At 36.5% G+C, this 16,756-nt stretch overlaps 1 protein-coding gene across 11 annotated transcripts in view; it reads right to left on the minus strand.

The window, feature by feature from the left end:
* KIDINS220 (kinase D interacting substrate 220) overlaps positions 1-16,756 on the minus strand; it is a 156,513-nt gene that overhangs the window by 72,043 nt on the left and 67,714 nt on the right. For all 11 annotated transcript variants that reach the window (XM_077153129.1, XM_077153119.1, XM_077153121.1 and 8 more), the window contains 4 exons: positions 12,100-12,240; positions 11,093-11,336; positions 10,841-10,929; positions 9,016-9,160 (listed from right to left, as the gene is read on the minus strand). In XM_077153129.1, the coding sequence (XP_077009244.1) occupies positions 9,016-9,160; positions 10,841-10,929; positions 11,093-11,336; positions 12,100-12,240 (619 nt within the window). The remainder of the gene's footprint in view (positions 1-9,015; positions 9,161-10,840; positions 10,930-11,092; positions 11,337-12,099; positions 12,241-16,756) is intronic.

Consider the following 16,756-nt stretch of genomic DNA (forward strand, 5'->3'; position numbering starts at 1 on the left):
AAATTTAAAAATATTGAAATTATTCAAAGCACTTTCTCTGATCACAATGGGATGAAGCTGGATCTCAAATAACCACCAAAGAATGAGAACATTCACAAATACATAGAGATTAAATAACACAATCTGAAACAACCAGTGGGTTAAAGAAGAAATTGCTAGAGAAATCAGTAGCTATCTGGAGATGAATGAAAAATGAGAATACAATTTATCAGAACTGATGGGATGCGGCAAAGGCTGTACTGAGAGGGAAATTTATTGCCTTAAATGCTTATATTAAAAAATAAGAAAGAGCAAAAATCAAGGACTTAACAGCAAACCTGGAGGAACTTGACAAAGAAAGCAAACTAACCCCAAAGCAAATAGGAGAAGAAAAATAGCAAAGACTAAAGCCGAGATAAATGAATGGGAGAGCAAAAGAACAACAGAAAGAAACAATAAAACCAAAAGTCGGTTCTTGAGAAACTCAATAAAATTGATGGGCCACTAGCAAGACTGACAAAGAAAAAAAGAGAGAGGATGCAAATAAACAAAATCAGAAACGAGAAGAGGTACGTCACCACAGACCCTAAAGAAATAAAAGAAATTATAAGAGGATACTATGAACAACTATATGCCAAGAAACTAGACAGCTGAGATGAAACGGACAAATTCCTGGAGACACACAACAAGCTATACTGATGCAGGAAGAAAGAAGAGTTCAACAAACCAATCACAAATAAAGAGATTCAATCAGTCATCAAAAATCTTCCTAGAAAGAAAAGTCCAGGGCCAGATGACTTCACAAGGGAATTTTATCAAACATTCCAGAAAGAACTAATGCCAATCTTGCTCAAACTTTTCTAAAAAACTGAGGAAAAAGGAACTCTACCTAACTCATTTTATGAAGCTAATATCATTTTAATACCAAACCTGGGTAAAGAGGCTATAACAAAGGAAAACTACAGGTCAATCTCCCTAATGAACATAGATGCAAAAGTTCTCAATAATATATCAGCAAATCGAATTCAATGGCTCATTAAAAGAATTATACACCATGACCCAAGTGGGGTTTATACCAGGAATGTAAGGATGGTCCAACACAAGAAAATCAATTAATGTAAGAAAGCACATAAACTAAAAGGGAAAAATCACATGATCATCTCGATTGATGCTGAAAAAGTATTCAACAAAACAGCATCCTTTTTTGATAAAAATACTCCAAAAGAAAGGAATCAAAGGTAACTACCTCAATATGATAAAGGGAATATATAAAAAACCAATAGCCAGCATTGTACTCAATGGAGAGAGACTGAAAGCTTTCCCAAGATCAGAAACAAGACAAGGATGCCTACTGTCACCAGTATTATTCAACATTGTGCTAGAAATTCTAGTTAGAACAATCAGGCAGGACAAAGAAATAAAAGGCATCCAAACAGGAAAGGAAGAAGTAAATTCTCATTATTTGCAGGTGATATATACTATACTTGGAAAATCTTGAGACATCTACAACAAAGTTACTTGAGCTAACAAACAAATTCAGCAAGGTGGTGGCATATAAAATTAATGTGCAAACATCAGTAACATTTCTACACACAAGCAACGACCTAGATGAGGAGTCAGTTAAGGAAAAAATTCCATTCAAAATAGCAACTAAAAGAATCAAATACATAGAAATGAACTTAACTAGGGACATAAAGGATTTGTACACAGAAAACTACATAACATTGCTAAAAAAATTCAAAGGAGATCTAAAAAAATCTGCTCATGGATAGGAAGGCTAAATATAGTTAAGATGTCAATTCTCCCCAAATTGACCTACAGATTCCACACTACCAATCAAAATTCCAACAACCTACTTTAAAGATTTGGAAAAGCTACCAAACTCATCTGGGAGGGAAAGAGACCACAAATAGCTAAAAGCATCCTAAAAAGGAAGAACGAAGTGGGAGGATAAACACTCCCTGACTTTAAAACCTATTATAAAGCCACAGTGGTCAAAACAGCATGGTACTGGCACAAAGACAGAGGCACTGACCAAGGGAATCAAATCAAGAGTGCAGAAATAGACCACCAAATTATGGTCAACTGATTTTTGACAAGGCCACAAACTCTCTGAACTGGGACAAAATAGTCTTTTCAATAACTGGGCATGGAAAGACGAGATATCAATAGCCAAAAAAGAATGAAAGAGGACCCCTGTCTCACACCCTACACAAAAATTATCTCAAAGTGCCAAATACCTAAATATAAGAACTAGCAACATAAAGTTTCAGGAAGAAAATGTAGAGAAACATCTTCAAGACACAGTAATAGGAGGTAGCTTCTAAATTTTATACCCAAAGCACAAGCAACAAAAGAAAAAATAGATAAATGGGAGCTCCTCAAAATCAAATGCTTCTGCACCTCAAAAGACTTTGGCAAAAAGGTGAAGAGGCAGCCAACTCAATGGGAGAAAATATTTGGAAATCACATATCAGATAAAGGTTTGCTTTCCTGTATATACAAAGAAATTATAGAACTCAACAAAAGAGCAAACAATCCAATTATAAAATGGGCTAAAGATACAAACAGGCATTTTTCTGAAGAGCAAATACGGATGGCTCAAAACCACATGAAGAGATGCTCATTTTCATTGGCTATATGGGAAATGCAGACCAAGACTACAATGAGATACCACCTCACACCTATAAGAATGGCTGCTATTAAACAAACAGAAAACTATAAATGTGGAGAGGATGTAGAGAAACTGGGACACTTATGCACTGCTGGTGGGAATGTATAATGGTGCAGCCACTATGGAAGACTGTTTGGTGGTTCCTTAGGAAATTAAATATCAAGTTGCCCTATGACCCAGCAATAGCACTACTTGTTATATACCCAGAAGAGTTGAAAGCAATGACACAAACAGACATTTGCACACTGACATTCACAGTAGCATTATTCACAATCACCAAAAGATGGGAAAAAAACCAAATGCCAATCAACAGATAAGTGGATTGTGCTGCTTTGAAATGATGTATGGACCCTAGAAAAGCCATGTTTTAATCAAAATCCCATTCATAAAGGCAGAATAATCCCTCTTCAATATTGTATGTAATTAGATCATCTCCCTGGAGATATAACCAAATCAAGAGCAGTTGTTAAGCTGGATTAGGTAACGACATATCTCACCCATTTGGGTGGGTCTTGATTAGTTGCTGAAGTCCTATAAAAGAGGAAACATTTTGGAGAAAAAGAGATTGAGAGAGAGCAGAACAACATAGCCATGAGAAGCAGACTCCACCAGCCAGCGACCTTTGGAGATGAAGAAGGAAAATGTCTCCCGGGGAGCTTCATGAAACAGGAAGGCAGGAGAAGAAGCTAGCAGATGATGCCGTGTTCACCATGTGCCCTTCCAGATGAGCGAGGAACCCTGACCATTTTCCCCATGTGCCTTTCCAGGTGAGAGAGAAACCGTGACTGTGTTCACCATGTGCATTCTCACTTGAAAGAGAAACCCTGAACTTCATCGGCCTTCTTGAACCAAGGTATCTTTCCCTGGATGCCTTTGATTGGACATATCTATTGACTTGTTTTAATTGGGACATTTTCTCGGCCTTAGAACCATAAATTAGAAACTTATTAAATTCTGGCAGCTAGCAGACTAGAACATGGATCAACAAAATGTGGTATATACATCAGATGGAATATTATACAGCAGTAAGACAAAATAACGTCCTGAAGCACATGACAAGATGGATGAGCTTTGAGGACATAATGTTGAGCAAAACTAGCCGGACCCAAAAGGACAGATACTGTATGATTCTACTTTTATGACAGAATATAAGAACTAGCACCATAAAGTTTCAGGAAAAAATGTAGAGAAACATCTTCAAGACCTAGTAATAGGAGGTAGCTTCTAAACTTTATACCCAAAGCACAAGCAACAAAAGAAAAAATAGATAAATGGGAGCTCCTCAAAATCAATTGAGAATGTTCATGGACTGTGGACTTTGGGCCCCATACATGATGCCCAATGAATGCAGGTGGTTGAAGGATGCAATGACAGAGAAGTAGATTGGCAAACAATGGTATATACTTATGAAGGAAGGTTGTGCTGCTACAAAAAGGCACAAAGGTCATGAGGCATGCAATGATGTGAATGAACATGTGGGCCATTTGGTGAGACCAAATAAGTCAGGAACAAGGTATAATCAGAGGGTTATAATAAAGTATATAGGGGACTTAGAAAAACATAGATGGAAGAGATGGGTGAACTGTTAATGAGGTTGAATTCCAATGTAAGGGAATAGATAGGAGCAAAGGTGATTCTCTAGCGGGTCTAGAAGTAATATTACCATATTGAAGATGAACAAGATTGAAAGGGGTTGTACATACCCACTGACTCACACTACAAATATGAATGAGTTCTTTTAAGAATTATTTCAAAGATATGATTCTTGTATAAAGACTGTTTAAGTCCAGGGTACAGGGGGAAAACTGCTAGTGCATGCTATGAACTATGTTCAAAAGGAAACCATCAACATTACCACAGCAACAACAGAGGTAAATAATAGGGTGAGGGACAAGAGTTAAGAGGAGGTTTAGATTTCCTCTTTGGTGAGGGTGTGTTTATTGGTTCTCTGAATCTTGGGAACAATGAAATTATCTAAAATTGAGAATGTTGATGGACTGTGGACTTTGGGCCCCATACATGATGCCCAATGAATGCAGGTGGCTGAAGGATGCAATGACAGAGAAGTAGATTGGCAAACAATGGTATATACTTATGAAGGAAGGTTGTGCTGCTACAAAAAGGCACAAAGGTCATGAGACATGCAATGATGTGAATGAACGTGTGGGCCATTTGGTGAGACAAAATAAGTCAGGAACAAGAAAACAACAACGGTATGTCAACTTTAGAAAATGCTTATAAGAAAACAGGAGCCTAGATTGTAAGCTTTTAGAGCAGACACATTAAGTCCAGAGTGGTGATTATTATTTCTGGATTTTGAGAGGCTGCTTTTATATATATAACCTGATATTTAGAGATAAGAATGAAGCGAAACAGGTTGGGGTTAAAGCAATTCAGAACATAGAGGTAAGGAAGACAGTGTCTATATTTTACAACCACACATACTCTTTGAGATCAATGGAAGAAAGGTTTATTTGATCTAGAACTGAAATTTTCCGTAGTGCATAATCTAATTCAACCTATCTGTATAGGTCATTTGAGCAAATGAAACACAGGAAGCAAAGAATAAGAAAGTGGTCTTTAAATTCTGTATAGATTATTGTAATGCTTGGAAAGAATAAGAAAGAGGTCTTTTAATTCTGCAAATTATTGTAATGCCTGGAAACATCCTAGAGTATATTAAGCAGATAATCAAAAAGTATTGGCAAAGTTCCCTGAAGGAGGGGAGAAAGACTATGGAACTACTAAACCTTATCATCAGGGAATCCTCTGATACTGTATGAAACCTTAGGGATACCCAAATCAATATGCCATGCCCTCAATTATGAGGCTTATTTTTGTGAAGCTTATGTAGGTAGCAGAGAAGCTCAGACTACCTACAGGCATGTCTAAGAGTTACTTCTGGAGGACCTCTGTTGTTGTTCAGATGTGGCCTCAGTCTCTCTAAGGCCAACTCTGCAAGTGAAATCATTGCCCTCCCCCCTATGTAGGACATGATATCCAGGGGTGAAAGTCTCCCTGGCAATGTGGGAGAGGACTCCCAAGTATGAATCCTGACCTGGCACCTTGGGATCGACAATTACATCCTGACCAAAAGGGAGAAAAGATGTGTAATTAATAAAGTGTCAGGGGCAAAGAGAGTTCAAATAGTCAAGAGGCTACTCTGGAGGTTGCTCTTATGCAAGCTTCAGATAGACCCTGCTACCTGTCATGACCTGCCAACCCCTAAGGAGGACCTTTCCAGCCAATCCTAAAGAACACCTAGGGCAATATATAAGATTCCACAAGGGTTCCAAGCACTAGAGTAACTTTTCAGAAACCTACAATCTCCAGATGGGTCCCTGGTCCAGATAAATCCTGAAACCTAGCCCAGTCTCTCCAGAACATCAGGTAGTTCTATTTCCCTACCTCATATTAGTGACAGACTCTTCCAATAGGAAAAACTTAGAATTGCCATAGAACAAACAATCCCAAAGAGAGGTATGGAAAGATCAGAGATGATGGTGGAATTATACATAGAAGTAGGACTTAAAGGAATATGAATGTTGAATCGTTAAATTGACATCTCTTTTAGTCTCCAGTATTTTAGAGTAGCTAGAACTGCTCTAAACTGCTCTAGAACTGCTCATGGGTTAACTGCTTTAATCCACGTGTCATGGTCAGGTTCATGTGTCAACTTGGCCAAGTGGTGGTACCTGTTTGTCTGGTTGGGCAAGTGCCAGCCTGTCTGTTGAAATGAGGACATTTCATAGAATTAGATCATGATCACGTCAGCTGCATCCACAGCTGATTCCATTTGTTATCAGCCAAGGGGAGTGTCTTCTGCAATAAGTGATGCTCGATCTAATCACTGGAAGCCTTTTAAGGAGGATTCAGAAAAGACAGGCTCTCTTTCTGTTTCGGCTGGCAAGCCTGTCCTGTGGAGTTCATCCAGACCTTCCATCGGAATCGTTGGCTTCACAGCCTGCCCTGCGGATTTTGGACTCTGCATTCCTGCAGTCACGTGAGACACTCTTATAAATTTTATATTTGTGAGTGTTCCCTGTTGAATCTGTTTCTCTAGAGAACCCTAACTAATACACCATGTCAAAGTTTGAAATATGTTCTACAACTAATTGTGGTGCTGTGCTTTGAAATTTATAGCTTTTCTTCTATATACGTTATTGTTCACAAAAAAAGAAGGAAAAAAACGTCGATTGTGATGATACAAAAATATTTAAGCCCTCTAGCCTCCTATATTCTGAAGCAGCTAGGATTTGACAAATCCTGGAATCAGGACAAATGACAAATGCTGGGATCTATCCTGTTACCATGTTTCCAAGAGTGTTTTGAAAACTACTGCTTTTTTATTTCTTTGTTTTGTATGTATGTTTTACCATACAAGAAAAAAAGTTAAAAAAAAAAATTTCCATTGTTTAAGCCAACCCATTGCATGGTATTTGCTTATGCAGCCAAGAAAATTAAAACAGAAAGTTAGAACAATCAAATATATACAGTTATACTAATTTTCCTCTCATAATAATGGGGCTTTATCAAGGCAGTGAATACTCAAATCTAACTATAGTTGCCTTATGAGTTTTTAAAATTCATTCATTTATTATGTTTGTTAGTGATGACACAGATAAAAGACTTAATCTCCAATCAAAAAGAACTCAAACTGCATTGGGATAAATAAAAACACATTACAAACTGTGAAATAAGGACTATGCTAAAGACACATAGGTATTGCTGTGTGAATACAGAAAATGGGCACCAAGTCCAGAAGTAGTGGTTATCGGAAGGTTTTCTTAAGAATGTAGCAACTAGAACTAAGCTACAGTAGTAAGTATGAGTTAGTCTGGTATAATGGCGGGTTGCCATTAAGGAAAGGAAAGCAATGAGGACATTTAAACAAAAGGAACTGTACATACAGTCATGAAAGAACTTGTGGATACAGAAAACTGGTAAACAGTTTAAATAATCTAAGTGAATACAACGGTATAAGTAGTCTGCATTAAATGTATCTAACATACAGTAGTTAAGAAATAAGGCAATAGAGCAAGAGAAAATTTTGGCCAATGAATGTGTCTAAAATTTTTAATGAAGTAATCTGACTGTTTTTTTTAAAAAAGCACAAGTTTTATGTAGGAAAACTACCCAACTGAACTATAATAGGGAAGCCATTGGTGACCTTGAAAATGTGAGTTGCTGAAATATGGAGGGCAACAGAATAAAGGATAATGGAATAGGTTTAAGGGGAAATAAACGGAGGCAACTATGAGACACAGTGATAGGCAACTTTTTAAAGAAATTCTGCTGAGAAATGGAATAGTGACCAGAGGCAGAAGTTAAGAGAGGTTTTTTGGTGGGCTTGTTTGTGGGGAAGGGAGAAACAACAAAATGTTTTTGAGTCAATGGAAATAATTTCAAACGGGTAAAGAGGAATGCTATCTTTTCACTCTTTTGTTTTTTATGGCATTTGTCATTATATGACATTATATATCTCAGTCTTCATCTTTTCACTACTTTCTTTCCACAATACTTAGATCAATAGCTCACATATAGTAAACATTCAGTACACATTTGTTAAATGAGAACATAAATGTCACTGATACTTTAGTAGGAACATTTCCATTGTAGAACATAACAAGTTTAATGAGTTTGAGGACCTAATTTATAATTAGAAAAATATTGCAAATAGATTAGATACAATCTCACTCACACTATAAAATATATATATCATATTGTAAATATTGCAAATATATTAGATGCAAACCTAACTTGCACTATCGTTCTATAGCATGAACTCTGCCATTAGTATTAAAGCACAATTATTATAACAGAGTTAATCCTAGTCAACACTACCAAGTACCGAGTTACACCAACCAAAGAAAGAAGCATAGATTTTACAAACTAAATTACAAGTACTTTTATGTTTGTCCCAAGGGGGTAAGTATTAACATGGGAGAGAACTGAATTCCACGTCATAATCTAGTTACAGTATGATAATCCTCAAATTTATTACCAAATATTTTTATTCAAAATACCATTTAGAAACTGAAAAGGAATGGCAGTATATAAAATGAATTTCAACATTTTAAAGTGTTAGTTAATTATACTCAGTTATACAAAGAAAAAAATCATAAATGAAATGAAGTAAATTACTTTAAAAATCATTAAGTTTAACATAACAGTTTATAACTGATCATTGATCTCTAGGTGTCAAAACTAAATAATATTAATTTCATTAGATACATTTAAATACAAATAAAAGTGGTATTTACTTAGCAATGCAAACATAGAAACACAATATATCCATTTGTTTCTAAATTAAATTGCTTTGTTAATGTCAAAGCATAATACAATAAAAAAACAAAAGTTACCTGTCACAGAAACAATATTAAGTAATCTCCTCATGGTCTGAGGACTTATGTCACTGAACCAGTCCTCAGTAACCAACAGTTTCGTAAGATCAAAGGACATCTGCCGAGTAATTGTCCGCTGCATTTGTCTTCTTCGGTAAGTATCCTGAAACAGCAGATTATAAGCAAGAATGAACCCATGTTTCATACCTGAGAACTTGATGTTTTTTGAAAAGTTAATATAAGTTTACCACAAGAAAAAAAAGAGTTCAAAATCTTAGTCAAAGAGGAAGATTATATAACAAAACATATTATCATTTCCTAAGGCAGAATCTTTACAGAAAAAAAAAAAAATTCTAAAGGGATACTGGCAGCAACTGCATTAAATGCTATGATTTTGCTTCAGAGACAAATACATCTGATTTATATATAATCTATAATTGTACAGTTAAGAGAAAGCTCAATGCCATTAAAATTATAAGTAAAGAGTTAAAGAAAGCTCAATGGCTTTAAAATTATAAGTAAACAGAATTGTATATTTCAAACTCTCATGGGAGTTCAGTATTTAAAGGAATCTGAAATAATAATAAAAAATACCTTGTCTTATTTTAATTTTTATTTACCGATTATCATAAAGTATGTGACAATTATGCAAAAGCACAGCTACTCTATCACCAAATCTCCATTAAAAATTAAAGGCACGTGCCCAGGTTTGATTCCCAGAGACTATGTCAAAAAAAAAAAAAAAAAATCAAAGAAACTTCACTGGGTTCAGGTAGTGGGTCCTATCCAAAGAAAGCAAGAATAGGTGCAACAAAAAGGTGCTCATCTAAGGTCATTATGAAAGTGAGTGGTGGATTCAACCCCAGGAATTCAAGCATCCAGACAAGAACAGAAATTTGAAAGAGTAAATTATACCCCCCTCTAAATTTAGTGCTATCAATTAATTAGCATTTTGTCCCTTATAATGCTGATTTGGCATCCATACCTGTACAGGGTAGAAGCATAAAATAAAAATGTGAAAATATCACTTCAGATACCCTAAAAAAACAAATTTCTGAATTTAATGGTAGAAAAACAGAAAAAAAATGAAAATAAAAATGATGCCAATGTTTGTCCAACCTCACTGTCATTAAGTGGCACTATTACCATAACTTAACTGCAAGTAGACATCTCCCAGTCTTATAATACTCTCTTGTATTATATTTTTTGGAGTAGTCCAAAAAAAAGAAGACTCCCAGGGATGGAGTACATGGGGACAACTAAAGTATCTGAGCAGGAGAAACCAAGATGGCTGAGACCAAAATATCACTGTGTGGGTATAGAAAAAAAAAATGTATTAGGGAAGGAGAAGGGGCAACTGGAAGAGAAAACAAGACGTTTTCTTCATGCTACAAACTTCTTCATCCCCTATAGCTATGGTGGCAATGGGAATAATCTGATCCTGACTAAGTAATTAATACAGAGATTCTCAACCCTGGATGAAATAACTTGGTGACCTTTTAAAATTTTTACTGCTAGAGATTTTGATTCAATTGGTCTAGGATGGCACCTGGGCATAGTTTATTTGTGTACATGTGGAGGCAGGATGGATATATTTTGAGGCTCCCAAGGTGATCTGATGATTCATTTAGGTTGAGAACATGTTTGGAGAACATGTTCATACGACCCTACTTGATTCATACATTCCCTGAAAAACAACCTGAAGCTGAAAGAAAATTCAGTGATAAAATTTATTTGAAGAACTTAATGTAAAATGTATAAAACCTTATCTAAATAACATCCCTTTAATTTTATTTGCATAATAGCAACGCAAGCATTTGCCTCACAACAAATGACATCTTACCCGTCTATTGAGAGCTGTCTTGCTACCAAGTTTTGTCATCTCCCCAAGGCTGTTTTGTGAAACTCTTCTGTCACCATCTTCTTGTATCCCTTAAAGAATTTATCAAAAGAATACCATTTGCACTAAAATTCTACTGTATATGCAAGAGTGTTGATACTTCAACAATACTTTTCAAGAAAAATGGAGATTCATCATAAAAATACATATATATAAGTACTTCAAACACAAATTACTTAGAAACTTGATCTTTACCTGTAGTATCCGAACATGGAATGTCCCCATTTGTTGTTGAAGTTACAAGAAATTTTCTTGCATTACTTAGTCCACGACTATTAAGGAAAACTGGTAAATGAACTATATTGCGCATATAGTCATGTCCATTTATATTTGAATCACGAAGTACACTATTCAGGTTCTGGTTAATTGCCTTTATAATAATATGTGGATCACTTGCAAAAATGGCAATGAATGGGCCTTTTGAAAATAGAACTCGGACCTGTGATAGAAGAAATGTATAGTTGTGATAAAAAAAAAAAAATTTTAAATGCTCTGACGTAATGAAACATCTCTTCAGAATCTGTGCTTGCTTTGGTGAGTATATTTTTAAAATATTTATTTTTCATCAAAAATACAATCCTTTATAAAAACAAATTTTATTGAAGGTTCAATCTGGATTTTTCACCATTTGATGACAATAAAACCAGCACAGAAAATAATTAACACAACCCCTACTTTGAGGCACTTAGAATCTACATAAGAGGTAAGATCAACATACATGAGAAATAACCATGAATATATCTGTTAAAAAATACTTGCTACAATGATCTCTGCACCCCTATAGCTAGTGACATTCCTTACAAAGAGTTTCTGATGTGTCCATCTTAGCCAAAAACTACGGACTCTGTGGGTTCCCTACATTCATCTCTAATTCTAACCATATCAATCTACAAAGAAAAGCAGGAGCCACATCTTGGATTTGAGATGCTCCACTCATTTTTTTCCCCACAATGCCACACTGTTGCCAGACTGCTGCCTCTACTGTTTAAATCTACTGGTGATGAAAGTGATGAAACATTTACTCTTGCTATGCTTCTGCATAAAGAATGGTTGCTTTTATCACACACAATCACGAGACAGAAACAAGTACAACTCAAATAAATAGCACAGTCTCCATACAACTTGAGATATTTCATGAAGCCATGCATTCTCTCAGCTACCACATAAATAAAAATTTCAAGTTTCAATATGACTTAACTTACAGTGTCCAGCATCTGAAGTACCTTGTCCTGTTCACAGGCATCTAAACCATCAATGATAACCACCAGCCGTGTCTGATTCTGGGTGAAACTGTCAATGGTTTTCGCCATTCTGGCCATCAATTCTACTTCACACTTAAGAACCTGTGTAAAGAAAGTAGAGAAAGCACTGAAGAGATGAGAAAGTTAAACACATTTTTAAAATACCATGATAGAAAGTCATCTAATGGTAAGAAAAGAAATCCTAAGACCTAACTGCCAATTATGGTTCCACTGAAAACTATATAGTGAAGAGGGTTGTATGAAAATGGTGAGTATGGAGCTTTGGGATTGAGGCCTTGTATCAGAACAACGAAACAGACAGAAACTGTCTGAAACAACTATTATGAAAACCCCAGAGGCCAGAAGAACACTATAGAGCATCCATGGAAGAGTGGGAGGAAGAGCTGATTAACAATGGTAAAGAACAGTAAACTGCTGTCTCCTCACCAGCAGCTACCAAAGCCAAACCCTCAATCTCATGCTGGGCCACCATGGGGTTGAACCTCTGGCTCGCTTACTGCTTATAGAATGAGATGTAAAAATCCTCTTCCCCAAGACCAGGGTGGACCCAGCCCATCATGGCTTTAGATCAGTGAATTATGATCACTGCTCTGAGGGCAGTCATTGTTTCAACCCACCAGACAAAGGCAGTGGCTGCCATTATTTCAAACTGCCTTGGGCAGGGACTGCAGCAGTGGAGACATAAGGACATTACACTTTCTCAGGGCTATAACGGGCAGTTAGTTGAAGGGCTGCATTTGCTGGGCAGGTCAACAAAGTTCAGTTTTGAGAGTCACCAACGGAGTTCCTGGCACCATTCCTGATTTCCTCATCAGAGCACTCTGGAGCCAGCCTGTACCCCTTTGTGGGTCCCTGGCCCTGTGTCAACTTGGAAAGACTGACTTGGGAAGGTCCTATCTGGTATGCCCATCCTCCCAGAATGTGCCCTCCAGGTAAAAGCAGCTCGAAATGAAGAAAAGAGTGTAAAAAACTATAGTGGCAGATAGTCTATCGCAAAGGCCTTCCATCATCAAACACAAGAGAGGAAGGTGTGTCTCCTGGGTAAGAGAAGAGACAATCAAACTCCTATAAACAAGGGAATTCCAAAACAGCCAATAAGCAAAAGCCTAGGACAAGACAGAGGCCTAGAAAGACAGGGAAAATCCTGCGCACTACATTTTCCTTGGACAGACCTTCCCAATAAGGGGCTGAAGCACAAGAAAGCCTCTGTCTTATCACCAGCTGGCTACAAAAATCAAGCCACAGATATCCCAGGGAATAAATCCCAGTTAACATTTTTAAATATTAAAATGTATACTGTGCAACAAAAGAGTGCAAGACAAAGAAACAGGAAATGATGGTACCTCCAAAGAAAGAAGAAAAATATTCAGAAAACACCAATGAAAAAAAACAGATGTGCTGAACAAAGCTGTTAAAAAAAAATGATCTTAAAAATGTTTAAGAAGATGAAAACACAGAGAGAGAACTAAAGTATATCAGAAAAACAAAGAATGAGCAATATGAGAGTCTAAGTAAGGAGACAGAAATTTTAAAAGAGAACTACTAGAATTGAAGACCACAATAACTGAAATAAAAATGCCCAGCCCTAGAATGAGCTGAGAATTAACATCAAGGGATTGAGAGAAACTTCTCGACCAAAGGGGGAAGAGTGAAATGAGACTAAGTGTCAATGGCTGAGAGATTCCAAACAGAGTTGAGAGGTTATCCTGGAGGTTATTCTTATGCATTAAGTAGATATCATCTTGTTGTTCAAGATGAAGTGAAGAGGCTGGAGGGAACTGCCTGAAAATGTAGTGCTGTGTTCCAGTAGCCATGTTTCTTGATGATGATTGAACAATGATATAGCTTTCACAATGAGACTCTGTGAATGTGAAAACCTTGTGTCTGATGCTCCTTTTAGCTACTATATCAACAGAAGAGTAGAACATATGGAATACAAATAAATAATCGGGGGAACAAATGTTAAAATAAATTTAGTTTGAAATGCTAGTGGTAAATGAAAGCGAGGGGTAAGGGGTATGGTATGTATAATCTTTTTTTTCTCTGTTATCATTTTATTTCTCTTTCTGTTGTCTTTTTATTTCTTTTTCTAAATTAATGCAAATGTTATAAGAAATGATGAATATGCAACTATGTGATGATATTAAGAATTACTGATTGTATATGTAGAATGGAATGATATCTTAATGTTTTGTTTGTTAATTTTTTTTAATTAATAAAAAAAAAGTTTTAAAAAAAAATGCCCAGGAGGGTTTCAAGAATAGATTGAATCTGGGAGAAGAAAGAATCAGTGAACTTGAAGACAAGACACTGGAAATGAGTCAGGCTGAGGAACATAAAGAATAAAGAATGATTAAAACAGAAAATAGCCAAAAGACAGCTCAGAGACACCATCAAGTGTACTAATATATATATTATGGAAGCCCCAGAAGAAAAAAAGGGAAAAGGGAGAAAAAGGACTATTCAAAGAAACAATGACAGAAAACTTCCCAAACTTAACAAAAGACACAAATATGTACATCCAAGAAGTTCAGAGAAAAACAAACAGGATAAACATGAAGAAATAAATACACACCCATCATACACTGATCACGGTATCAAATGCAAAGGAAAAGGACAAAATTCTGAAAGCAGTAAGAGAAAAGCAATGCGTTAAAAGGGAATCCCAATTAGACTGAGCGCCAATTTCTCATCAGAATCCATGGAGACAAGAAGGTGGTAGATTGAAATACTTCAAGTGCTGAAAGGAAACAAATGACAAGAATCTGATATCTGGGGAGAATTTCTTTCGAAAATTAGGGGAAGGGAGGCAGACCAAGATGGTGGCATAGTGAGATGTGGAATTTAGTTTGTCCTCTAGAGCAGCTAGTAAATAGCCAAGGAACTGTATGGAACAACTGTTTGGTGGATACCTGTGACAGGACATACATCATACTCCAGTCCGGGGCGGTGGAACGGCCTAGAGTACACACAGAACTTTAGTTCTCCCAAGCCTTGGAGGCTGTTACCCTTACCCTACAGACATAGAAGGCTGGTTCCACAAGAGAATGAGAAGCCCTTATCAGCCTGTTGGGATCAGCTGCCCAGCCAGGCACCACCAATAGCCACCCCACCAGGCACAATCATATCCATCCAACCATGCACCAAAAATAGTTGTACCACCCTGGATTATCTTGCTTAACTAGCCACCACAGTCAGAGAGAGGTAGGACCAAGGGGAAGAAATGGCTCAAGAGCACCATCAGTTGGTAAGCCCCAAACAGAACTGCATCCCTTCCATGAGATCTGGGCCTTGGTTTGACGAGTAACTACTGATAAACCAAGTACAAAAGGTAACCTTCAGTGCAAACCCAAGCATATACAAAACTTTACATGAGTCAAGGAAATGAACTCGCAAAATAATTTTCATCAAGATAAACAAATGCCCTGAACACAACAGAAAATCACAAAGCATATGAAGATTCAGGCAGATATGGCTTAGGCAAATGACCAAATTAAAAGACGATTAGGGGACACAAAATTTGGAACAATTAATCAAGGATGTTCATAATGATATAAAGGATATCAAGAAGACAATGGAGGAGCTTAAAGAAGTATCTGAAAGAATAAAAGAAAAATAGTAGATCTCACAGAGATGAAAGATACTGCTGACCAAATTTAAAATATATGAGAGACACACAACAACAGATTTGAAGAGATGGAAGAAAGAATAAGCAAGCTAGAAGACAGGACCATTGAACTCGAATGCATAAAAGAACAAATGGCAAGAAAGATGGAAAAAGTGGAAGAGGATTTCATGGAAATGATAGACAACACGAAGAGCATAAATGTAAGAATCACTGGTGTCCCAGAGGGAGAAGAGAAAGCCTAAAGGGCCAGGAAGGTTATTTGAAGAGATAATGAGGAAAACTTCCCAATTCTTATAAAAAACATAAATATGCAAATCAAAGAAGCCCCACAAAACACAAATAAAATAAATCTAAATAGGCCTACTCTAAGACACATACTAATCAGACTGTCAAATGTTGAAGAGAAGCAGAAAGTCCTGAAAGCAGCAAGACAAGCAATTCACTACATACAAACAAAACCACATACAAATGAGTTTGGACTACTCAGACGGCAGCATGGAGGTGAGAAGGGTGTGGTATGATATATTTAAGATACTGAATGAGAAAGACTTCCAGCAACTTGTCCTTCAAAATTGAGGGAGAGATTAAAATCTACTTAGACAAAGACTCAGAGAATTTGTCAACAAGAGACCTGCCCTACAAGAAATTAAAAAGGGAGTTCTGTTGACTGAAAAAAGAAAGGAGAGGGAAGTCTGGAGGTGGGCATAGAATTGAAGATTATCAATAAGGGTAACTTAAAGGATAAAAAGAGAAAGAGGGAAAAGAATATATAGATCTGACAAATAAAAATCAAAAGATAAGACGGCAGATTCAAGAACTACCTTTACAGTAACAACTTTGAAGGTTAATGGACTAAACTCACCATTTGAAGATGCCAATTGGCAGAACAGACAAAAAATTTGATTCATCTACATACTGCTTGCAAGTGATGCATCTTAGATCCAAGAATATAAATAGATTGAAAGTAAA

The sequence above is a fragment of the Tamandua tetradactyla genome, chromosome 3 (genome assembly GCF_023851605.1).
Source record: "Tamandua tetradactyla isolate mTamTet1 chromosome 3, mTamTet1.pri, whole genome shotgun sequence".
Classification (NCBI taxonomy): domain Eukaryota; kingdom Metazoa; phylum Chordata; class Mammalia; order Pilosa; family Myrmecophagidae; genus Tamandua; species Tamandua tetradactyla.